The sequence below is a fragment of the Bos taurus genome, chromosome 3 (genome assembly GCF_002263795.3).
Source record: "Bos taurus isolate L1 Dominette 01449 registration number 42190680 breed Hereford chromosome 3, ARS-UCD2.0, whole genome shotgun sequence".
NCBI lineage: Eukaryota > Metazoa > Chordata > Mammalia > Artiodactyla > Bovidae > Bos > Bos taurus.
The window spans coordinates 51,322,114-51,344,384 of record NC_037330.1 but is presented as its reverse complement, the minus strand read 5'-3'; the positions used below and the strand labels follow the sequence as shown (position 1 = coordinate 51,344,384).

The 22,271-nt window shown below is 39.2% G+C and overlaps 1 protein-coding gene, 1 long non-coding RNA gene and 1 pseudogene across 4 annotated transcripts in view; 2 read left to right on the top strand and 1 right to left on the bottom strand.

Annotated features, from left to right (window-relative positions):
• The window catches only part of EPHX4 (epoxide hydrolase 4), a 37,031-nt gene extending 27,997 nt beyond the window's left edge, over positions 1-9,034 (top strand). For all 3 annotated transcript variants that reach the window (NR_132766.1, NM_001314056.1, NM_001075855.3), the window contains one exon: positions 8,377-9,034. Coding sequence is in view for 2 of the 3 variants with exons in the window: in NM_001314056.1 (NP_001300985.1) it covers positions 8,377-8,608 (232 nt within the window). In the remaining variant the exon portion in view is untranslated. The remainder of the gene's footprint in view (positions 1-8,376) is intronic.
• The window catches only part of LOC104971636 (uncharacterized), a 32,622-nt gene that overhangs the window by 3,971 nt on the left and 6,380 nt on the right, over positions 1-22,271 (bottom strand). The window contains exons 2-3 of the long non-coding RNA XR_805541.4: positions 1,589-1,876; positions 589-648 (exon numbers count right to left, since the gene is read on the bottom strand). This is a non-coding gene — a long non-coding RNA (uncharacterized lncRNA). The remainder of the gene's footprint in view (positions 1-588; positions 649-1,588; positions 1,877-22,271) is intronic.
• Positions 11,272-13,314, top strand: LPCAT2BP (lysophosphatidylcholine acyltransferase 2b, pseudogene; annotated as a pseudogene).

The window sequence follows — 22,271 nt, the reverse complement described above, 5'->3', positions numbered from 1 at the left end:
GATCCAACCAGTCCATTCTAAAGGAGACCAGTCCTGGGTGTTCATTGGAAGGACTGATGTTGAAGCTGAAACTCCAATACTTTGGCCACCTGATGCAAAGAGCTGACTCATTTGAAAAGATCCTGATGCTGGGAAAGATTGAGGGCAGGAAGAGAAGGGGACGACAGAGGATAAGATGCTTGGATGGCATCACCGACTCAATGGACATGGGTTTGGGTGGACTCTGGGAGTTGGTGATAGACAGGGAAACCTGGCGTGCTGCGGTTCATGGGGTCACAAAGAGTCGGACATGACTGAGTGACTGAACTGAACTGAACTGAACTGAGTCAAGGTCAAGTACATCATTAAAAACAAGGTTATACAAATATAATGACTACAAATAAAGTATAGTACATTATATTCAGGTATGAAAATCACCCTAAGGTCTCCCCAGGACCATACTTCCATCCAAGGACTCTCCAAAATTTGGACCCAAGGAATCATAATGAACTTGGAATTGGACTAGTTATAGGAATAGCCTGAAAAAACATTTTTGAAAGCCTAAACTGATAAAGCATCACATAACAAAGCAAAATTTGACAGACTTACTGGAAAAAAACGGCAAATCCACAGTTACTATTGGAGATTTTCATCCACTTCTCTCAGAAGCTGATCAATCAAGCAGAAAATTAATAAAGATATAGATTTAAACAATCCAATTAACATCTTTAATGTGATGATCAACTCTAGAATCCTGCGCCCAACAATTAGAAAATACACAATATTTTTAAGCACATATCATATTTATAAGGATTGATTTTTGCATACTGGACCATAAAGCAAGCCTTAACCAAAGGATCAATATCATATAGATTGTGTTCTCTGAACACAATGTGGTGGGAAATTGACAGCAACAAACTTTTAGAAAACTCAATACAGTCAGAAAAATCTCAAACTTCTATATTACTTGTGGATCAAAAAAATCATATCAGAAGCTAGTAAACACAGAAAAAAGTATTACAGCCTGTAGAATACAGTTAAAACAATACTTAGAAATATATGTATGGTTTTTCATGCTTATATTAAGAAAAGAAGATTCAAGTCAAGATATTTGGAAAAGAACAACATGTAAACAAAAATAAATTAGAAGGAAAATAAAATTAGGTAAAAAGCAGAAATTAATACAATAAATAACAAAGACACAATAGAGAGAATCAACAAACGCAGATTTTTTGAACACTATTAATATAGGTAAACTTTTGGCAAGACTGGTGTAAAAAAGGCATGAACAAACTATATCAGGAAGGAGAAAATAGATATAAGTACAAACATAACAGATATTAAAATATAAAGTTTATGTTAATAAATTTGAGAATCTTGACAACATGGGTAGTTTTTAGGAAAAGCTTAACACACAAAACTGACTCATGAAGATAGAAAACCTGAATAGATATACACATTAAAGAAATTGGGTTATTAATTTAAGCATATCTATAAACTACATATACATACACACCCACACAAAGAAGCCTAAGTGGTTTTACACATAAATTCTACCTCAGAAAACCCCACTCTTTTTAAAAAAAATTATTTATTTATTTTTGATTACCCTGGGTCTTCGTTGCCGTGATGTCTTTCTGTGGTTGCAATGAGCGGGGACTTCTCTTTGTTGCAGTGCGTGGGCTTCTCACTGTGGTCCCTTCTCTTGTCACGGAGCATGCACGGGCTCTAGAGTACAAGGGCTTCAGTAGTTGCAACTCATGGGCCTCATAGCAAGTGTGCTTCAGTAGTTGTGGCTTATGGGCTCTAGAGTATGAGCTCAGAAATTGTGGTGCATGGGCCTAGTTACTCCATGGCATGTGGGATCTTCCTGGATCAGAGATCAAACCCATGTCTCCTGCATTGGCAGACAGATTCTTTACCAATGAGCCACCAGGGAAGCCCCAGAAAATCCCACTCTTAGACTCGGCTCTTTCAGACATTATAAAAAGAAGGTATATACTTCAGCTCATTTTCTCAGGTTGGTATGACTTCCATAACAAAACAAGACAAGGATTGTATAACATAGAAAATTAGATCAAGTTATGTTGTAAATATAGATCCATAAATTCAAAATAAAATACTATCAAACAGAATCTAGCATGCATTAACAATTAAACCTAACAGCATTAAAACCCATTAACTTACCACATTAACAGGTTAAAGGGAAAAATAAGATCATCTAGGTAAATTAAGAAAAAGCGTTTATTAAAATCCAACACATCTAACTACTATGTAGACTAGAAGCAGAGGATAGAAGGTGGACCTCAGATAAACCTGAATTGCCTGCAGGGATATTTCTGGGGGAAAGACATTTGCTTTACTCAGTTGTCTAAGAAAAAAATCAGGGGTTTGTACTGGTTATTTGCACCTGGAGCACTGGCAGGCATATAAAAATATATTCTGGGAATCAGAGCCAAGAGGATCAAAAACCTCCACTAAAAGGGCAAAATTCTTTGTGGTGCTGTTCACAGCTGTATTTTCATGGGAAACTGGGGGACCTGACAAGTCCTAGTTCTATCTAAGAGAATAATACATTATTTCTTGCTTTATAAAATCATCTTTGTAAGTTTTCTTCTCATTTGCCATTAAACCTGATATCTCTATGTGTATTAGTGTCTTTCTGTTAATCATATTAGGCTTCCCTGGTGGCTCAGATGGTAGAAGAATCTGCCTTCAATGCAGGAGACCAGGGTTTGATCCCTGGGTCAGGAAGATATCCTGGAGAAGGGAATGGCAATCCACTCCAGTATTCTTGCCTGCAGAATTCCATGGACAGAGGAATTCTGTTAATCATATTATGGTTTCATTATGACAGCAATGCAGAAGGTACTTCTGTCTACCAGAAACCTGTAGTAAACATCATACCTTGTGATGAAACACTGAAAACATTCCCTTGAAAAATAAAGACTAAGGGTAACTTGTCTGCTATAACTGCTTCTCTTCTCTTCACCACTGTATTGAAAGTCTTAGCTAGCACATTAAAAAAAAACAACTGAAATTTATGTATAGATAATGTAGTTATATGGGCTTCCCCGGGGCACTGGTGGTCAAGAACCCACCTGCCAATGCAGGAGACATAAGAGATGCTGGTTCAATCCATGGTCAGAAAGATCCCCTAGAGAAGGGAATGGCAACCCACTCCAGTTTTCTTGCCTGGAGAATCCCATGGACAGAGGAGCCTGGCAGGCTACAGCTATGGGATTGCAAGCAGTTAGACATGACTGAAGCAACTTAGCACACACCCACACACAATGTAGTTATACGGGCTTCCCAGGATGGCGCTAGTGGTAAAGAATCCGCTGGCCAGTGCAGGAGACATTAGAGACGCAGGTTGGATCCCTGGGTAGGGAAGATCCCCTTGAGTAGGAAATGGCAACCCACTTCAGTATTCTTGCCTGGGAAATCCCATACACAGAGGAGCCTGGCGAGCTACAGTCCATGGGGTTGCAAAGCCTTGGACATGACCGAGCAACTGAGCAGGCAAGCACGCAATGTAGTTATATATTTAGAGAAAGGGAAAATTTACAGGAAAAAATTATTAGAACAAAAACAGTTCAGCAAAGTTGGCATACATAAGGTTACTATACAAAAATTACAATCTTATAAACCAACAACAGTTATAAAACACTTTAAAATAGATATACCTATGATAGCAACAAAAATATTAGGTATAAAGGACTGACTCTAACAAAAGATGACCTTTATGGATTATCAAAATGTATTGGAAGCAATAAAGAATATGAGCTAGGGGCCTTGTCTATTTACTAACCTATAGAGAAGTATTTCGGAGAAGGCAATGGCACCCCACTCCAGTACTCTTGCCTGGAAAATCCCATGGATGGAGGAGCCTGGTAGGCTGCAGTCCATGGGGTCGCTGAGAGTCGGACATGACTGAGTGACTTCACTTTCACTTTTCACTTTCATGCATTGGAGAAGGAAATGGCAACCCACTCCAGTGTTCTTGCCTGGAGAATCCCAGGGACGGGGGAGCCTGGTGGGCTGCCAGACGTCTATGGGGTCGCACAGAGTCGGACACGACTGAAGCGACTTAGCAGCAGCAGAGAAGTATTTTAATGTTTTAACATTGATACAGACTTGCTGATGTAAACTACTGAAAATAACCCTCGTTTATCATCTTTACAAGTGGAAAACTTCAATATCATAACATTGTTGATTTTTCCCAAATTAATCTATAAACTTAATAAAATTTCAATCAAAACTGTCAGAAAGTTTTTCATGAAACATAACAAGCTGATTTAAAAATTTGTATGGGGGAGCACAAGGCTGAGACAATTTTAAAGAATTCAATTTTAAAGAAAAAAATAGGTAGGTAACTAACCCTGTCAGGAGGCTTCCCTGGTAACTCAGCTGGTAAAGAATCCACCTGCAATACAGAAGACCCCTGTTTGATTCCTGGATCTGATCCCCTAGAGAAGGGATAGGCTTCTTCCAGTATTCATGAATTAATATGGCACCCCACTCCAGTACTCTTGCCTGGAAAATCCCATGGGTGGCAGAATCTGGTAGGCTGCAGTCCATGGGGTCGTTAAGAGTCGGACGCGACTGAGCAACTTCACTTTCACTTTTCATTTCATGCATTGGAGAAGGAAATGGCAACCCACTCCAGTACTCTTGCCTGGAGAATCCCAGGGATGGGGGAGCCTGGTTGGCTTCCATCTATGGGATCGCACAGAGTCGGACATGACTGAAGTGACTTAGCAGCAGCAGCAGCAGAGTTTATAAAGAATGTCTCCAAATCAATAAGGAAAAGACAACCCAATCAAAAATGAGTAAAGGATATGAAATGGCAATTTGCAGAAAAGGGATCTAGGGGCTTCCCTGGTGGCTCAGTGGTAAAGAATCTGCCTGCCAATGCAGGAGACACAGGTTCAATCCCTGGTCCCAGAAGATCCCACATGCCTTGAAGCAACTAAGTCCATGTACCACAGCTGTTGAGCCTGTGCTCTAGAGCCCGGGAACCACAACAACTGAGCCCACCACTGCAGCTACTGAAGCCCATGTGCCCGAGAGCCCGTGCTCTTCCACAACAAGAGATGTCACCACAATGAGATGTCTTAACACTGCAAAGAAGAGTAGCCTCTGCTCACTGCAACTAGAGAGAAGCCTGCATAGCAACAAAGACCCAGCACAGCCAAAAAAAAAAAATATATATATATATTTTTTTTTTAAAGGGATCTTCAGTAACATGAAAGATGCACCACCTTAGTAGTGGGACATAGGTTTTACTGCTTGCAATAGAGACCTAAAGTAACAGTGGCATTAAAAACGTTAATAGTCTAAGGCTGATATGGTGGCTATATTGTGTGCAGTCATCAAAGCTGTTAGGTCACTCTTTGGTCAGAGATCTCGGTCTTTCTATTTTGTTATTCTGCCATCCTTCATATGTTGTCCTTATCTGTGTGGTTCAAGATGGTTTAACAACACATCTGCATTTCAGTGAGTGGAAAGTGAGAAAGGGAAGGGGCAGGCATATTGGACACAACTTAGATGATGCCCAAATCATTTCTCATAAACCACATACCCTCACTTTACTGCAAGAACCCTGGGAAACATAGTCAGTCTTCATTCTGGATGGTCCTTTGTCCAGCTAATAATTGGATTTTCTATCACTGTGGTAGAAGGGAAGAAGTTTGGGAAGCAGTCTCTACCATAACAGGTAAACAAAGTATTTTACACTCATTTGATTGGGAAAAAAAAAATTAAACTTTTGAGAACAAGTGTTGGCAATGATATGGTACAAAGCAAATTCTTATATGCTGAGAGTAGAGCATATGGTCAGTTTGTAAAAACAACTTGTAATATTGATGATGTGCATATTCTCTGAGGTAGCAAGTCTGTTTGGGGGATATACTGAAAGAAACCTCTCCCACATGGGCACAAGTGGATGGTTACAAGAATGAGATCAATATTATTTAAATTATCAAAATAATTGGAAGTTTTAAAATGCCCGACAAGAGAATGAATCAATTGTGATCCATTGTATATGTAGTCATACAATAGAATTGTATACAACAGTGAAAGTAAATGAAGTAGAACTACCTGTATCAAAAAAGAAAAAGAACTACATGTATCATCAATAGATGAATCTTAAAAATATAATCTTAAGGCACAGAAGCAATTTGTGAAAGGATATCTGCAATCTGACACTATTTAATAAAGTTTTTAAACTATGTACTGTTTGAAATACATATGCTGTATTTGGGGGGACCTGACAAATAGCATCCCTTTTTCCTGCCCAGTTTCTGAATCAGTTGAGAAATCACATAGGAGTTAGCAGATGAAAACCAAAACATGAACTTCATGACCCATAAAGGATAGATTGAAGACTGTGGCCTTCATATTAAATGAGAACTGAAATGGTCTTGATAACTGTTGCCAGTCTAAACTTTGTTCACCTGTGGGAAAATTTGAAGGGTAAACTCACATCTCCTCAGCCCCCCAGTCCGTTGGCTCCCTCGAATCTGATAAGCGAGGGAAGGAAAAAGAGAGTAAATCTCACCTCAGGACATATTATTTTATATACTCTCTTTAGTCCAGAACCCTGAATCAACAACTATCACTCAGCAGCCAGGGACGGGGCAAGGATCAAGGAGGGTTTAAGGAAAATCTCTCCTAAAGGAAACTAAAGAAATGAATGAGAAGTATCCTAACACTTATAACCGTCTCATGGGGATGGTAAGAACCAGATTTGACCTAGTTACTATTCCTAAGCCCTGTCTAACTCCCCAGGGACTGTAGCCCTCCAGGTTCTTCTGTCCATTTACCTATTCACAAAGAATTTAATTTTTAGGAGCATTACAACCAAATGATGGCCACTTGCATGGAGTCAAAAGTTAAGTCTTTGGTGGACATATATGATATCCTGCACATTCCAATAGCATCCTATCAACCCCAAATAGACACACATTAGGGCTTTTCTATAACTAGTAAAAATATAATCCAGTGCTGGAGAGTGTCTAGTTAGATGTTCATTCTCATTCTTAGTTAACAGCAGTGAAATTAAGACCATCCCACCTTTCTGAAAAACAGCTTAGCAGAAGGTGTCAAAAGCTTTAGAAATATAGAATTCCAAAAAAAAAAAAAAGAAAGAAATATAGAATTCCACTTCTAGGGCTCTGGCCTAAAGAGGTTATCTGAAATGCCAATAAAGATTTGGGCACAAAATGCTCATTGTAGCATGTAGCTTCACGTAAAACATCCTCCTCTTCTTTTAACTGATGCTATAATCTAAATATTCAATTATACAGGAAGAGTCAAATCATTTATGGGTTATTATGCCATAAAGTAATGTTTTACAATTATTTTTGAAAAACCTTGTGAAATAAGAAAGTTATAATATAATATAGAATTTGTATATGTATATTGTGTATAAACTGTATATTTGCTGTACTTATGGTTTCAACTATATGCATAGAAAATGACCATCTTTTAAATGATGCAATTATGCATGTTTTTATTCTTTATATTTTTTAGTATTTAAGAAAATATATAATGAAAACTTTATATTTTAAAAAGAATCTCCTTGAAAAATAACTATAGTATCATGTAATATTTGAAGCTCATTCCATATATATTTTTTGTCTTTTCAGTTCTAATTTTCACATAAAATGCATTAGATTATCCAACAATTAAAATATATTTAAACAGTAACACTGCTTAAAAGCTCCCTTTTATCACACCATTCAGAAATTCTGGTTTCCTTTTAAAGGAAATTATTCTTCAAGTGATGAATTTCATATTTAATTTATAGCCTTCATTATCAATTTTGCCATCCTCATCCAATTAAAACTTTTATCTGGCCCTTTGCTAAATAGACCTTTAAATTTTTTATGACACAGATTGATTGCCTAATGCAGTGTTTCTCAGTCATGTATTTATTTATTATCTTTCTTTGAGGCACACAGGCTTCACTCTAGTTGTGGCACAGGCTCAGTAGTAGCAGCATATAGGCTTCTTTGCCCTGTGGCATATGGGATCCTAGTTCCCCGAACAGGGATCAAACCCACGTTCCTTGCTTTGGAAGGTAGACTACTAATCATTGGACCACCAGGGAAGTCCCCTTAATCATTTTTTGTCATCACCTCCCTTCAGAGCCTTTTTAGACATTTTTTCATAGTTGCCCCCATCCCATAAAATTTTAATATATGTTTATGTGTATATTCATGGTTTATATCTAAAAAAATGTAAATTTTTTCACTCTCCCAAGAACTAATTTTCACCCCTTTGGTGGTGATAGTGCCTTCCTTAAAAACGTATGGCCTAGAGAAACATTTTGGGAAAATGTTATTTTAACTCTTACAATGAGTCTCAAGCCCACGTGTTTTGTTTTTATAGCTGCCTGCCTCTCAAACATCACATGGTGATCACTCCAACATTACTGCTGTGGGGAGAGAAAGACGCATTTATGGAGGTTGAGATGGCTGAAGTCACAAAGATTTATGTTAAAAACTATTTCAGGCTGACTATTTTGTCAGAAACCAGTCATTGGCTCCAACAAGAACAACCTGACATCGTGAACAAATTGATATGGACATTTCTGAAAGAAGAAACACGAAGAAAAGATTGACTTTTTCTATGAGGAATCTATAATGGAATCTCCAAATAATTTTTAAAAATTGTTCATCAACTTCTTTAAGCTTCATTAGGAAAAAATTGTTTTAATGTGCTTGTATCCTGACAAATGATATTGAAAAAAATCTGAGAATGTGTGAACTTGTAACATACTGTTGATTTTCTTTTGTTGTATTTTGCACAGAAAAGCATTTGCCTTAAAATGTATACACTTGGACAAAAAGGAAGTTGGAGAAAGTGGCTCAATTTTGGTTTTTTTTTGCATTCTTTACCTTGTTAATATATGGTGCCTTTTACAAATGTATATTAAAGATTAGCTGTGCCATATTAAAAGGCAAACGTGCAATGGTATAAATTTTCATTTTATTGTTCAAAAGTTCTTTTTACTATTTTTTAACCATTAAAAAATTCTGTTATCAAATATCTTGGATTTATAGTATATTTATTAGTTTGAAAGCAAATATGACAAGGTGAATGTGCATCTTAAAATAGGCCATAAATACTACTTACACTGGGAAGAGTAACAAGAGAGGATATGAAGATTCTTATATTTACATACATAGTTATTAAACATTATAGGGAAGCAAGTCCATTAAATTATTCGCCTTAATTCTCTAGCTAAATGGGTGAGAGATTAGGAAAAGGATGAAAATGTCCTTCTGCCCCATTTAAAGCAAGAAGAAATGAATACTATACTTCCTGTATGCACTAGAATCTCAGCTCCACAGGGCAGAGACTTTTGTTTCATTAACTGACACAATATCCAGCATCTAGAATAAGAGCCTGATTCTTTGTGTGAACTCAAATATTTGCTAAATGAATAAATAAATTATCTGATACACTGTTAGGCACTGTGGGGAAAATATGAAAGAAAAGTAACATCATAATATTGATCTTTCCCTTAAGAAGTATACACAGAATGCATGTGTGCATGCTAAGTCGCTTTAGTCATGTCTAACTCTTTGTGACCCTATGGACTGTGGCCCACCAGGCTCCTCTGTCCATGGGATTCTCCAGGCAAGAATACTGGAGTGGACTGCCATGCCCTCCTTCAGGGGATCTCCTTGACCCAGGGATCAAACCAATGTCTCTTATGTTTCCTGCATTGGCAGGTGGGTTCTTTACCACTAACATCACCTGGGAATGTAGTTAAATTAAGCAATGGTTCAAAAGAGTAATGAACATTACAAATAAGAGTGGGAAAGGATTTCCCTGGTCCAGTGGTTAGGACTTGACCCTTTCACTGCTGGGCCTAGGTTCAATCCCTGGTCGGGGAACTAAGATCCCACAAGGGTGTGGCCAAAAAAAAAAAAAAATGGGAAGAATTACAAAATAGAGGATGATGCCAACTTAAGAGATTACTACTCATTCTCTTGGGCTGCTCTCATTTGGAATGGGAGACAGTAACAATGCCAATTCATGGCTTTTTAGAGTCTACAACTGTGTTCCTAATGTTTCCCTCACTAAGCATAGTTCTGAGAAGTGACAGAAGTGGAATGTCTTTAAATATTCTTATTATCGTATCCTAGCAACATGTGTTTACCAGTGAAAGCCCAGTTTTCTATATACACTGTGGTATATGAGGTATTTCTACCTCCTAACATTGCAAGGTAGGGAGTATCACCACTTTAGAGATGTAAAAATGAGATTGATCACTGCCTACAGCATAAGAGTCAGAACCAGGATCTGACCTAGATCCGTTTGGTTGTAAAGTCCATAATCTTTCCACTTAGATCACTTTCTGTTTAACAGTCTTTGGTATCCATACTGCTTTTCCTATTTTATGGGTAACCTGGTATATTCTAATAATTAGAAACATCTTTCAGAAACCTACAATTTGACTTTGAATTCTGAAGGAATTTAAATTAGCAAATAGCAAACAGGAATATTTGATATAGCAGATGCTACAGAGAGCCTGTTTCAACCAACTTTGATTATGCTTCCCTCTTGATCATTTTCAAAGGGCAGCAACTAAGGTACAAGACTTTATTGACTATGTGTTGTGACACAATAAAGTAATCCTGACTTATTTTAACGAAAACCTGTTTCTGACAAATGTGATTTTAAGGTTTCTTGTTGTTGTTACTTATGTCACTTTGGAACGCTGACCGGTTCATCTGGACTAATATTAAGAATATGGGTCAAAACGTGCCATGACTGATCCTGGCCTATGATAATGGTGTTTTCTAATTTTCATTGTATGTTTCCATAGAAGAGTGCTTGCAACAGATATAAAGCCTCAAGGGTGCCATCAGTTAAACATAGTATAAAGAGACAGTCCAAAAAAAAAAAAAGAGAGAGAGAAACAGTCCTGTCTCTGCAGAAATCAATTTGTAGGAAGAGTAAATAAATTTGACTTACCAATTGCCAAAGCATCTCACAGTAAGCAAACTTGACTGGTAAAGGCATTTAAATTAAAAAAGTTGTGATTAACAAATATTCATCTATTTGATAGATCCTTAGTAGGTATATAATAGACAACAGAAGTTGTTATGTGAAAATAATTTACTAAGCATATATGTCAAAAGGAGGCCATTTACAAAAAAGCAGAAAAGATTGTACTGTTGACATGGTTCTAATTCTACTGTTACATCATTTACCATTTTTGATTCTTCTGATTTTAAAGGTAATACATCATTTCCTATTAACTCACAATTGCCTCAAAGCGTTCCAATTATGTGCAAACAAAGAGCACTTAAATATAGGGAAGGGGTGCACTCCGGGGGCTGCCCCCAGATCCAAGCTACAGGCACCCTGAGACCGGAAAAGTTGGCCTCATGGCACAGCCCACTTTGGACTTCGAGCCTGGGAAGTTGGACTCGGAGCCTGCGATGTTGAGCTCCAGGTCTCCGCCCTCGGACCCCGAGTCTGCGGTGTTGAGCTCCACTTCTCCGCCGTTGGACTCGGAGCCTGCGATGTTGAGCTCCACGTCTCCGCCGTTGGACTCCGAGTCTGCGGTGTTGAGCTCCAGGTCTCCGCCGTTGGACTCTGAGCCTGCGATGTTGAGCTCCACTTCTCCGCCGTTGGACTCGGAGCCTGCGATGTTGAGCTCCACGTCTCCGCCGTTGGACTCTGAGCCTGCGGTGGTGGACCCCAAGGCTGCGTTGGAATCCGCTTTCAGCCGAGAGATGAACAAGTCCCTGTTCCCGCCGGCAGTGGAAAACCCCTTCGTGCAGCACACGCATATCAGCGCATGGCGCTGGGCCTACATCGTCCTCATGGGGACCGTGTTGGTGCCCGTGCGGGTGTCCTGCATTGCCTTCCTCTTCATCTTCCTCTGGCCCGTGGCTGCGCTTTCCACCATAGGCTGTCGTGCTCAACCAACCAAGCCGGCCAAGAACTGGAGAAGACTGGCGCAACCAACTTTAAAGTTCTTGTTTCAGGTGACTTTTTTTTTAGCAGGGTTCCTGGTTAAAGTGAAAGGGAAAAAAGCCACCCGAGATGAAGCCCGCATCTTCGTGGCAGCCCCGCACTCCAGTTTCTTTGATGCGATCGCCTGTGTCGTGGCAGGGTTACCCTCAGTGGTCTCTGCGAGTCAGAACGCGAATATCCCGGTGGCTGGGAAATTCTTATTGTCGACGCAGCCGGTGCTTGTGACCCGAGATGACCCCAATTCCAGGAAGACCACCCGGGAGGAAATCCTGAAGCGAGTGACATCTAACAGACAGTGGCCACAGATCCTGATTTTCCCAGAAGGAGTGTGTACCAACCGCAGCTGTCTGGTCACTTTTAAACTAGGGGCCTTCTCTCCAGGGGTGCCTGTGCAGCCCGTGCTGCTCAGGTACCCAAACCCCCTGGACACGGTGACCTGGACCTGGCAGGGGTTTACGGGCTTCCAGGCCTGTATGTTGACCCTGAGTCAACCATTCACCAGGGTAGAAGTTGAGTTTATGCCTGTTTATATTCCAAACGTCCAAGAGAAAAAAGACCCTGTCCTTTTTGCCAATACAGTGAGGATCATCATGGCCAATGCTCTTGGGGTGCCCGTGACAGACCACACTTACGAAGACTGCAGACTGATGATTTCTGCAGGTAACCTTCAACTACCTATGGAAGCTGGTTTGGTGGAATTTACAAAAATTAGCCAGAATTTAAAGTTAGATTGGGATAATATTCATCAGTGCTTGGATAAATATGCTGAAATTGCAGTTGCCTCCAAAGGAGGGAAGATAGGAATTGAGGAATTTGCAAATTATTTGAAACTCCCAATTTCAAAGCCCTTGCAACAACTTTTTGCCCTCTTTGACAGGAACAACGATGGCACCATAGACTTCAGAGAGTATGTGATAGGTCTGACCGTCCTATGCAATCCTGTCAACACTGAAAAGATTCTGCAAATGTCATTTAAGCTTTTTGATCTTGATAAAGATGGTTTCATAACTGAACAGGAATTAGCTGCTATACTTCGGGCAGCTTTTGGAGTACCAGATCTTGATGTTTCCACACTCTTTCGGGAGATAGCTGGACCAAACTCAGACCGCATTTCATACAGGACCTTTAAGAAATTTGCCCTGAAGCACCCAGCATATGCCAAGTTATTTAGTTCATACTTAGACCTCCAGGCAGCCTATGTCTATTCATTACCACAACCAGTACAGGCTTGATGATTGCATTCAGATGTTAAAGTCAGCCCTGAAAATGGTGAAAGTAACATCCAAGTTAAAACTATAATTGAAATAAAAATTATCCTTTGAGGAAAAATACAATGGTTTTTATTCTAAGTGGCCTGTACACTTAATTATGATATTTAAAGTTTACTTAAAGAATATATATTTCAATTTGATTTTATAGTACGTAATTTTCTTCTTAAGATAGTAAGTTTGTTTCAGTGTGGTCTAAAGGTAGAAAAATAAGAAATCTCCTTATAACTTTGTTCACTCAGCATGGTGCCTTTATTAATCTACTTCAAGTAAGTAAAATAAGTAAATAAGTAAAAATGAAGTGTCTTCTTTTGCTAAAGTAAAGCCAGAGGAACATTATAGCCCACCACCTCTCCCTCATTGTTGCAGAGAAAATATCTCATTAAGAGCTCTATTAGCAATAAATACATTCTTGCCATCATTATTCTCTCCAAAAAGGATTGGATCTGCTGCATAAAGCCTTCTTTGCTCTTTCTCAGAGTGGCCCAATGCCATATTTTATAAGACAAAATAAAAATAAACATCAGGAAGATACAGTACTGGTAGTACCATTGAAACAGTTATAAATGGCATAGCTGCCTGAACTTTTTATTTATTTATTTTTAAGCTATGAAAGTGATTATTGAGAATGTGAAAAGATATCACAAAAGACTGCAATATCTGGAAAGCTAACTAATAGACATCAGATCAGATCAGATCAGTTGCTCAGTCGTGTCCGATTCTTTGCAACCCCATGAATCCCCGCACGCCAGGCCTCCCTGTCCATCACCAACTCCCGGAGTTCACTCAGACTCACGTCCATTGAGTCGGTGATGCCATCCAGCCATCTCATCCTCTGTCATCCCCTTCTCCTCCTGCCCCCAATCCCTCCCAGCATCTCAGTCTTTTCCAATGAGTCAACTCTTCGCATGAGGTGGCCAAAGTACTGGAGTTTCAGCTTTAGCATTGTTCCTTCCAAAGAAATCCCAGGGCTGATCTCCTTCAGAATGGACTGGTTGGATTTCCTTGCAGTCCAAGGGACTCTCAAGAGTCTTCTCCAACACCACAGTTCAAAAACATCAATTCTTCGGCGCTCAGCCTTCTTCACAGTCCAACTCTCACATCCATACATGACCACAGGAAAAACCATAGCCTTGACTAGACGAACCTTTGTTGGCAAAGTAATGTCTCTGCTTTTTAATATGCTATCTAGCTTGGTCATAACTTTCCTTCCAAGGAGTAAGCATCTTTTAATTTCATGGCTTCAGTCACTATCTGTAGTGATTTTGGAGCCCAAAAAAATAAAGTCTGACACTGTTTCCCCATCTATTTCCCATGAAGTGGTGGGACCGGATGCCATGATCTTTGTTTTCTGAATGTTGAGCTTTTAGCCAACTTTTTCACTCTCCACTTTCACTGTCATCAAGAGGCTTTTTAGTTCCTCTTCACTTTCTGCCATAAGGATGATGTCATCTGCATATCTGAGGTTATTGATATTTCTCCCAGCAGTCTTGATTCCAGTTTGTGTTTCTTCCAGGCCAGCGTTTCTCATGATGTACTCTGCATATAAGTTAAATAAACAGGCTGACAATATACAGCCTTGACGAACTCCTTTTCCTATTTGGAACCAGTCTGTTGTTCCATGTCCAGTTCTAACTGTTGCTTTCTGACCTGCATACAAATTTCTCAAGAGGCAGATCAGGTGGTCTGGTATTCCCATCTCTTTCAGAATTTTCCACAGTTTATTGTAATCCACACAGTCAAAGGCTTTGGCATAGTCAATAAAGCAGAAATAGATGTTTTTCTGGAACTCTCTTGCTTTTTCTATGATCCAGCGGACATTGGCAATTTGATCTCTGGTTCCTCTGCCTTTTCTAAAACCAGCTTGAACATCAGGAAGTTCACGGTTCACATATTGCTGAAGCCTGGCTTGGAGAATTTTGAGCATTACTTTACTAGCGTGTGAGATGAGTGCAATTGTGTGGTAGTTTGAGCATTCTTTGGCATTGCCTTTCTTTGAGATTGGAATGAAAACTGACCTTCTCCAGTCCTGTGGCCACTGCTGAGTTTTCCAAATTTGCTGGCATATTGAGTTCAACACTTTCACAGCATCATCTTTCAGGATTTGAAATAGTTCAACTGGAATTCCATCATCTCCACTAGCTTTGTTCGTAGTGATGCTTTCTAAGGCCCACTTGACTTCACATTCCAGGATGTCTGGCTCTAGGTCAGTGATCACACCATTGTGATTATCTGGGTCTTGAAGATCTTTTTTGTACAGTTCTTCTGTGTATTCCTGCCATCTCTTCTTAATATCTTCTGCTTCTGTTAGGTCCATACCATTTCTGTCCTTTATTGAGCTCATCTTTGCATGAAATGTTCCTTTGGTATCTCTGATTTTCTTGAAGAGATCCCCAGTCTTTCCCATTCTGTTGTTTTCCTCTATTTCTTTTGTTATAAATACAGAAATTCTGATAAATTCTGTTATGTATGATTCTCAGCAAAAGCAGAAAAGTTTATAGTTGCATGTTCTGCATTACTGAGAATATTCCTTCCATTCTGACTAGGCACTCATGAAAACTGAGGCTTCTGCTTACTTTTTTGTACTTTCTTCATTATCCACATACTCCCAGCATCCTTTGCTATAAATCTTCACAGAGTGATGTGATCTTGAGCCCTAACCCTTCATGTCACTTTGTAGGACAAATCAGTGAAGTATTCTTAGAAGCCATTCCTACACCAGGACAGGGAACTACAACTTATCCAGATGTAGAAGTGATTTTGAACCAATAAATATGCCTTGCTAACTCAAACTACTGTATCCATAACTCAGATTGTGGCTGAATCCCCAAAATGCCTACAGCCACTCAATGCCACCAGATATGAAAGGACATTTGACTAAACAGAGTCTTGATCACTTGTAGTCAAAATCTCTTACTTTTGCAAACCTTACAAAAACATACCCAAGTAGACACATTCCTAGGGCTTTGCACCTACTAGAGCTTTGCAAGGGCTTGTGCAAGTGGGGTCCCTAAAGCTTAAATGTTATTAGTTAGCTTCCTGGTATTTCAAAAGAGTAGAAAGAAGAGATAAGAATGGGAGAAAGGTAAGCAGATGGAGAAAGCTTAAGGAAAGGGAAAGAAAAAAATCAGATTTTGAAATAATTTCCATGCAGTTCAGATTTGAGAAAAGAAGATGGATAAGTGGCATTTCATAATCCACACTATTTTAGTCCATTCGGGCTGCTCTAACAAAAATACCATAGGCTGGGTGCCTTAAACAACCAAAATGTATTTCTCACAACTCTGGAGGCTGCAAGGTTTAAGATCAGTGCACTGGCAGATTCATTGTCTGGTGACAGCCTGCTTCTTGGTTCATAGATGTCTTCTCACTGTGTACTTACCTGGCCAAAGGGGCAGAGGGAGCTCTCTGAGGTCTCTCTTGTTTATTTTTCCTAATTTTTATTTTTGGTTGTGCAGTATAGCTTGTAGAATCTTATTTCCTCTAGAAGTGCTTGAACCAGTGCCCTAGACAGCGAAAGCACATAGTCCTAATCACTGCACCTCTGTGGCATCCCCTGGGCACTAATCACTCTTAGGCAGCCTCTTCCCTTGAGACATAATCATCTCCCCCTGGGGATGATCTCCCCTATCCCCAAATACCATCACATTGGGGATTAGGTTTCCACATATGAATTTTGGGAGGACACAAATATTCATTCTCTAGCAATCACCTAGCTTGATAGTCCCATGAAAATAGTGCATACATATGTAATTAAAATACAGTAATTTTGTTTTAATTTTTATTTATTTGGCTGTACCGAGTGTTAGTTGTGGCATGCAGGATCTTTAACCGTAGCATGTGAACTCTTAAGATGTGGCATGTGGCATCTAGTTTCTCAACCAGGGATGAAATCTAAGTCCCTTGCAACAGGAGCCAGGAGTCTGCTTAACTACCAGGGAAGTCTCTACAATGATCTTTTTAAATGTACTGGAAATTACTCATTTAAATAAGAGATTTCACTTAAAAAAAGTTACCAAGGTGTATTTTTATTCAAACAATGGTACTATAACTCAAATATTCAGTAAACTTTGAAATTATTTCTAATTAGATAGTGAGCTTTACAAAATATGGGCTTTCCTGATGGCTCAGAGGTAAAGAATCCACCTGCCAATACAGAAGACATAAGAAATGAGGGTTCAATCCCTGGGTCAGGAAGATTCCCTGGAGAAGGAAATGGCAACCCACTCCAGTATTCTTGCCTGGGAAATCCCATGGACAGAGGAGCCTGTTGGGCTGCAGTCCATGGGATGGCAAAAGAGTCGAATACGACTTAGTGACTAACAACATACAAAATATCAGAGTCATTATTTCATTATACTCTACAAAATGTCAAACACAGCTTTATCTAAACTCTCTAACATAACATTTTTTTATTAAAGTATATTTGATATACAATATTATAAATAACAGGTATATATATATAGTGATTCACAATTTTTAAAGGTTATACTCCATGTATAGTTATTATAAAATATTGGCTATATTCCCTGTGTTGTACAATATATTTTTGTAGCTTATTTTATACATAATAGTATACTCTTAATCCCCTACTCCTATTTGCAACCCCTGTCTCTCTCCCCTATGATAACCACTAGTTTGTTTTCTATCTCTGTAAAAGGTAACACTTAAAATAATCTTTTTATTGTAAAATGCATACAGATTAAAAACTATATCAAACAAATCTGTTATATATTATAAATATAATCTATTTTAAGATAAACACTGTTGCAGCTAACTCAGATCCGATATTAAAATTTTTCCAGCCTACAAGTTCCTCTATGCCCCCAGTCATAATTACAATCTCTTCCTTCTTCCCCAAATTAGATTATTTTCTTGATTTTTATAGTTTCGCTTCCTGTATCTCTTTACATTTTTATTACCTAAATATGCATACTTTGATACTGTGATGGTAAATTATATATGTTGTGAAATAATAGAAAATATGTATTGGCCTTTGCCCCAGTCCCTAACACAAAGTTTCTAAAAACTCTTATATTTTCCTAAGTGATAAGAGGATTAGGTTTCCCAGGTGGCAGCTAGTGGTAAAGAACCCATCTGCCAATGCAGGAGACATAATAGATGAGGGTTCAGTCCCTGGGTTGGGAAGACTGCCTGGAGGAGGGCATGGAAATCCACTCCAGCATTCTTGCCTGGAGAATCCCACGGACAGAGAAGCCTGATAGGCTAGAGCCCATAGGGTCACGAAGAGTAGGACACAACTGAAGCAATTTAGCACACGTGCAAGAGCATTAGGAGCATCCTTAGTTTTAATATTTGGTCTTCGATTCCCATTCTTGACATAGGGTTTTTAAATCCCTTGGGATTTTGTGAGTGATAGGAGACTCTTTTGTTCTTTTGAGGTGACTCTTGGGCTTCTGGATGGGGGCTAGTCACCAGAAAGACCAACCCATGATTAGAAGCTTGAAATCTTCACCCCTTCATTCTCTAGAGGGGCTGGAAAGAGAGTTAATGATCAGTCAACTTATGTGATGAAGCCTCCATAAAAAACTTCAAAGCATAGATTTTGGAGAGCTTCTGGGTTGGTGAATACATGGAGGTGCTACCAGAGATGCACAGTCAGAGAGGACATGGAAGCTCTGTGCCCTTCCTATATACCTTGCCTCTTTCCACTGGATGCTTACTTGTATTTTTTATCACATCCTTTTATAATAAACAGGCAAACAGTAAGAAAACTATTCCCCTGGGTTCTGTGAGCTGCTCTAGCAGATTAATTGACCCCAAAGAGAGGATTATGGGAACCTTCTATTTCTAGGTGATTGGTCCGAATCACAGCAACAACCTGGACTTGCAATTGGCATCTGAAGGAGGGAGCAGTCTTGTGGGACTGAACCTTTAACCTGTTGGATCTGATGCTACCTCCACATAGTGTCAGAGTTGAGTTAAATTGTCTGGCATCCAGCTGGTATCACAGAATTGGTTGGTGTGTGTAAAACGCTCCACACATTTGGTGTCAGCAATGTTGCGAATGTGGTGGTAGTGTGAGAGTAAAAGAGAGACACACAAGAAGAGAAGAGTGAATATCTTCTAAACATATGTCTGCTTGGTTAGGCCATGGTACCCATATATCAGTATTTGGTCAGTCATTATTCTAGATGTAAAGGTATTTTTTTAGATGAGATTAACATTTAAGTGAGTAGATTTTGAGTAAAGCATATGACTTTCTATAATATGAGTAGGTCTTTCAGAAAGGATAATTTACATAAGATAATTAAACATTTATTCTGCCTTGGCAGTATGAAATGTATATCTGAATATCCAGTATTTCTAATAGATGAGGGAGAATTCTTCTTTACAAGAAGATTTCCAGCAAATTTCTATCAAATAAATGTAGAAAGAGTGATAGAATTATAAAATGATTTTACTCCACAGTTAACTGATTAGAGTGAGTCTTCAACAGATAAAACTATCAGATGAAAATTAATGATATATTTTAGCAACATTAAACTGGGGATAACTAAAAATTATGTCCCTTCTGATTTGATTCAAAATGAATTACTTCTTGTAGAAGGCAGAATAATGCCTGCTCCCTCTGCCCCGAAAGATGTCCATGTTCCTAATTCTAGCATCTGTGAATGTGTTAGGTTACATGGCAAAGGGGAATTAAGGTTGCAGATGGAATTAAGGTTGCTAGTTAGGTGGCCTTAAAACAAGGAGATTCTCCTGGATTATCTACTTGGTCCCCAGTAATCACAGCAGTCCTCAAAAGAGGGAGCAGGAAGGAGAAGAAGACTTCAGGATGATGCAATGTAAGGACTCAGCGGGTTAGCTTTGATGATGGAGAAGCAAAGCCAAGCACTGAGGAACATAGGCAGCCTTGAGAAGCTGGAAAAGGCAAGGAAACTCTGCCCTAGGGCCCTCAGTAAAGGATGCAGCCTGGCCCAAGCTGGATTTTAGCCCAGTGAGATCCAAGTGGGACTTCCAACTTATAGTAAAAAATATGTATTGTTTTTAAGCCACAAAGTCCATGGTGATTTGTTAAAGCAGCAATAGAAAACTAATATATCACTTATAAAATTGTTTTTGCTAAAAAGTTGAACTTGAATATAATGAACCAGAGATCAAATTATCAACATTCGCTGGATCATGGACAAAGTGAAAGAGTTCCAGAAAAGTATCTACCTCTGCTTCATTGACTACCTAAAGCCTTTGGCTGTGTGGATCACAACAAACTGTGGAAAATTCTTAAAGACATGGGAATACCAGGCCACCTTACCTGCCTCTTGAGAAACCTATATGCAGGTCATAAGCAACAGTTAGAAGTAGACATGGAACAACTGATTGGTTAAAAATTGGGAAAGGAGTACGTCAAGGCAGTATACTATCACCCTGCTTATTTAACTTATATGCAGAGTGCACTCTCCTGCGTACTCAGTCGGTCAGTCATATCTGACTCTTTGTGATGCTGTGGACTGTAGCCTGCCAGGCTCCTCTGTCCATGGGATTCTCCAGGCAAGAATACTGGAGTGGGTTGTGATGACCTCTTCAGGGGGATCTTCCCAACTCAGAGATCAAACCTGATTCTCTTATGTCTCCTGCATTGGCAGGGGGGTTCTTTACTGCTAGCGCCACCGGGAAGCCTGTATATGCAGAGTACATCATGTGAAATGCCAGGTTGGATGAGTCAACCATAAGCTGAAATCAAGATTGCTGGGAGAAATATCAACAACCTCATATGCAGATGATATACCACTCTAAATGCAGAAAGTGAAGAGGAACTAAAGAAACTCTTGATGAGAGTGAAAGAGGAGAGTGAAAAGGCTGGCTTGAAACTCAACATTAAAAAACTAAGATCATGGCATCTGGTCCCATCACATTATGTCAAATAGAAGAGGGAAAAGTGGAAGCAGTGACAGATTTTATTTTCTTGGCTCTAAAATCATTGCGGATGAGGATGGCAACCATGAAATTCAAAGATGCTTGCTCCTTGAAAAGAAAGATATAAAAACCTAGACAGCATATTAAAAAGCAAAGGCATTACTTGGCTGACAAAGGTTCGAATAGTCAAAGCTATGGTTTTTCCTGTAGTCAGGTATGAATGTGAGAGTTGAACCATAAAGACGGCTGAGCGCCAAAGAATTGATGCTTTCAAATCATAGTGCTGGAGAAGACTCTTGAGAGTAGAGTCCCTTGGACTGCAAGGAGATCAAACCAGTTCATCCTAAAGGAAATCAGTCCTGAATATTCATTGGAAGAACTGATGCTAAAGCTGAAGCTCCAATACTTTGACCACCTAGTGGGAAAAACTGACTTATTGGTAAAGTCCCTGATTCTGGGAAACACTGAAGGCAAAAGGAAAAGGGGCAGCAGAAGATGAGATGGTTAAATAATATCATGGACTCAATGGACACGAATCTGAGAAAACTGGGAGACAGTGGAGAACAGAGGAGCCTGGCATGCTACAGTCCATGGGGTTGGAAAGAAGAGACACAACTTAGCAACTGAACAACAACAACAAAAAATAAGCCTCTTATTCATTTTTTACAATTTCCATTTACAGGAAATATATGGGATAAATGAGCATACCAAATGATGCTTGCAGAAAGCAGTCAAATGTAAAATGTGGCATACTCTACAGCTCAAATTGCTTAGGCTTCTGCCACAATGTCAATGTCATGAGGGAAAATACAGGAGAGGGAACTCTTTTAAATTAGAAGAAACTCAGGAGACAAAAGAACCAAATAAAACCCTGTATCTTGTTTGAAAACTGATCCAAACAAATCAACTGTAAAATATAGTTTGTACAATAGTTGGGAAAATTTTACAATGGGCTATATTGTAAATGGAATTATTGTCAATTAATAAGGAATACCATTAGTGGTTTGGTAATATAAGGCAATGGCAACCCACTCCAGTACTCTTGCTTGGAAAATCCCATGGACAGAGGAGCCTGATAGGCTGCAGTCCATGGGGTCTCTAAGAGTCAGATACAACTGAGCGACTTCACTTTCAATTTTC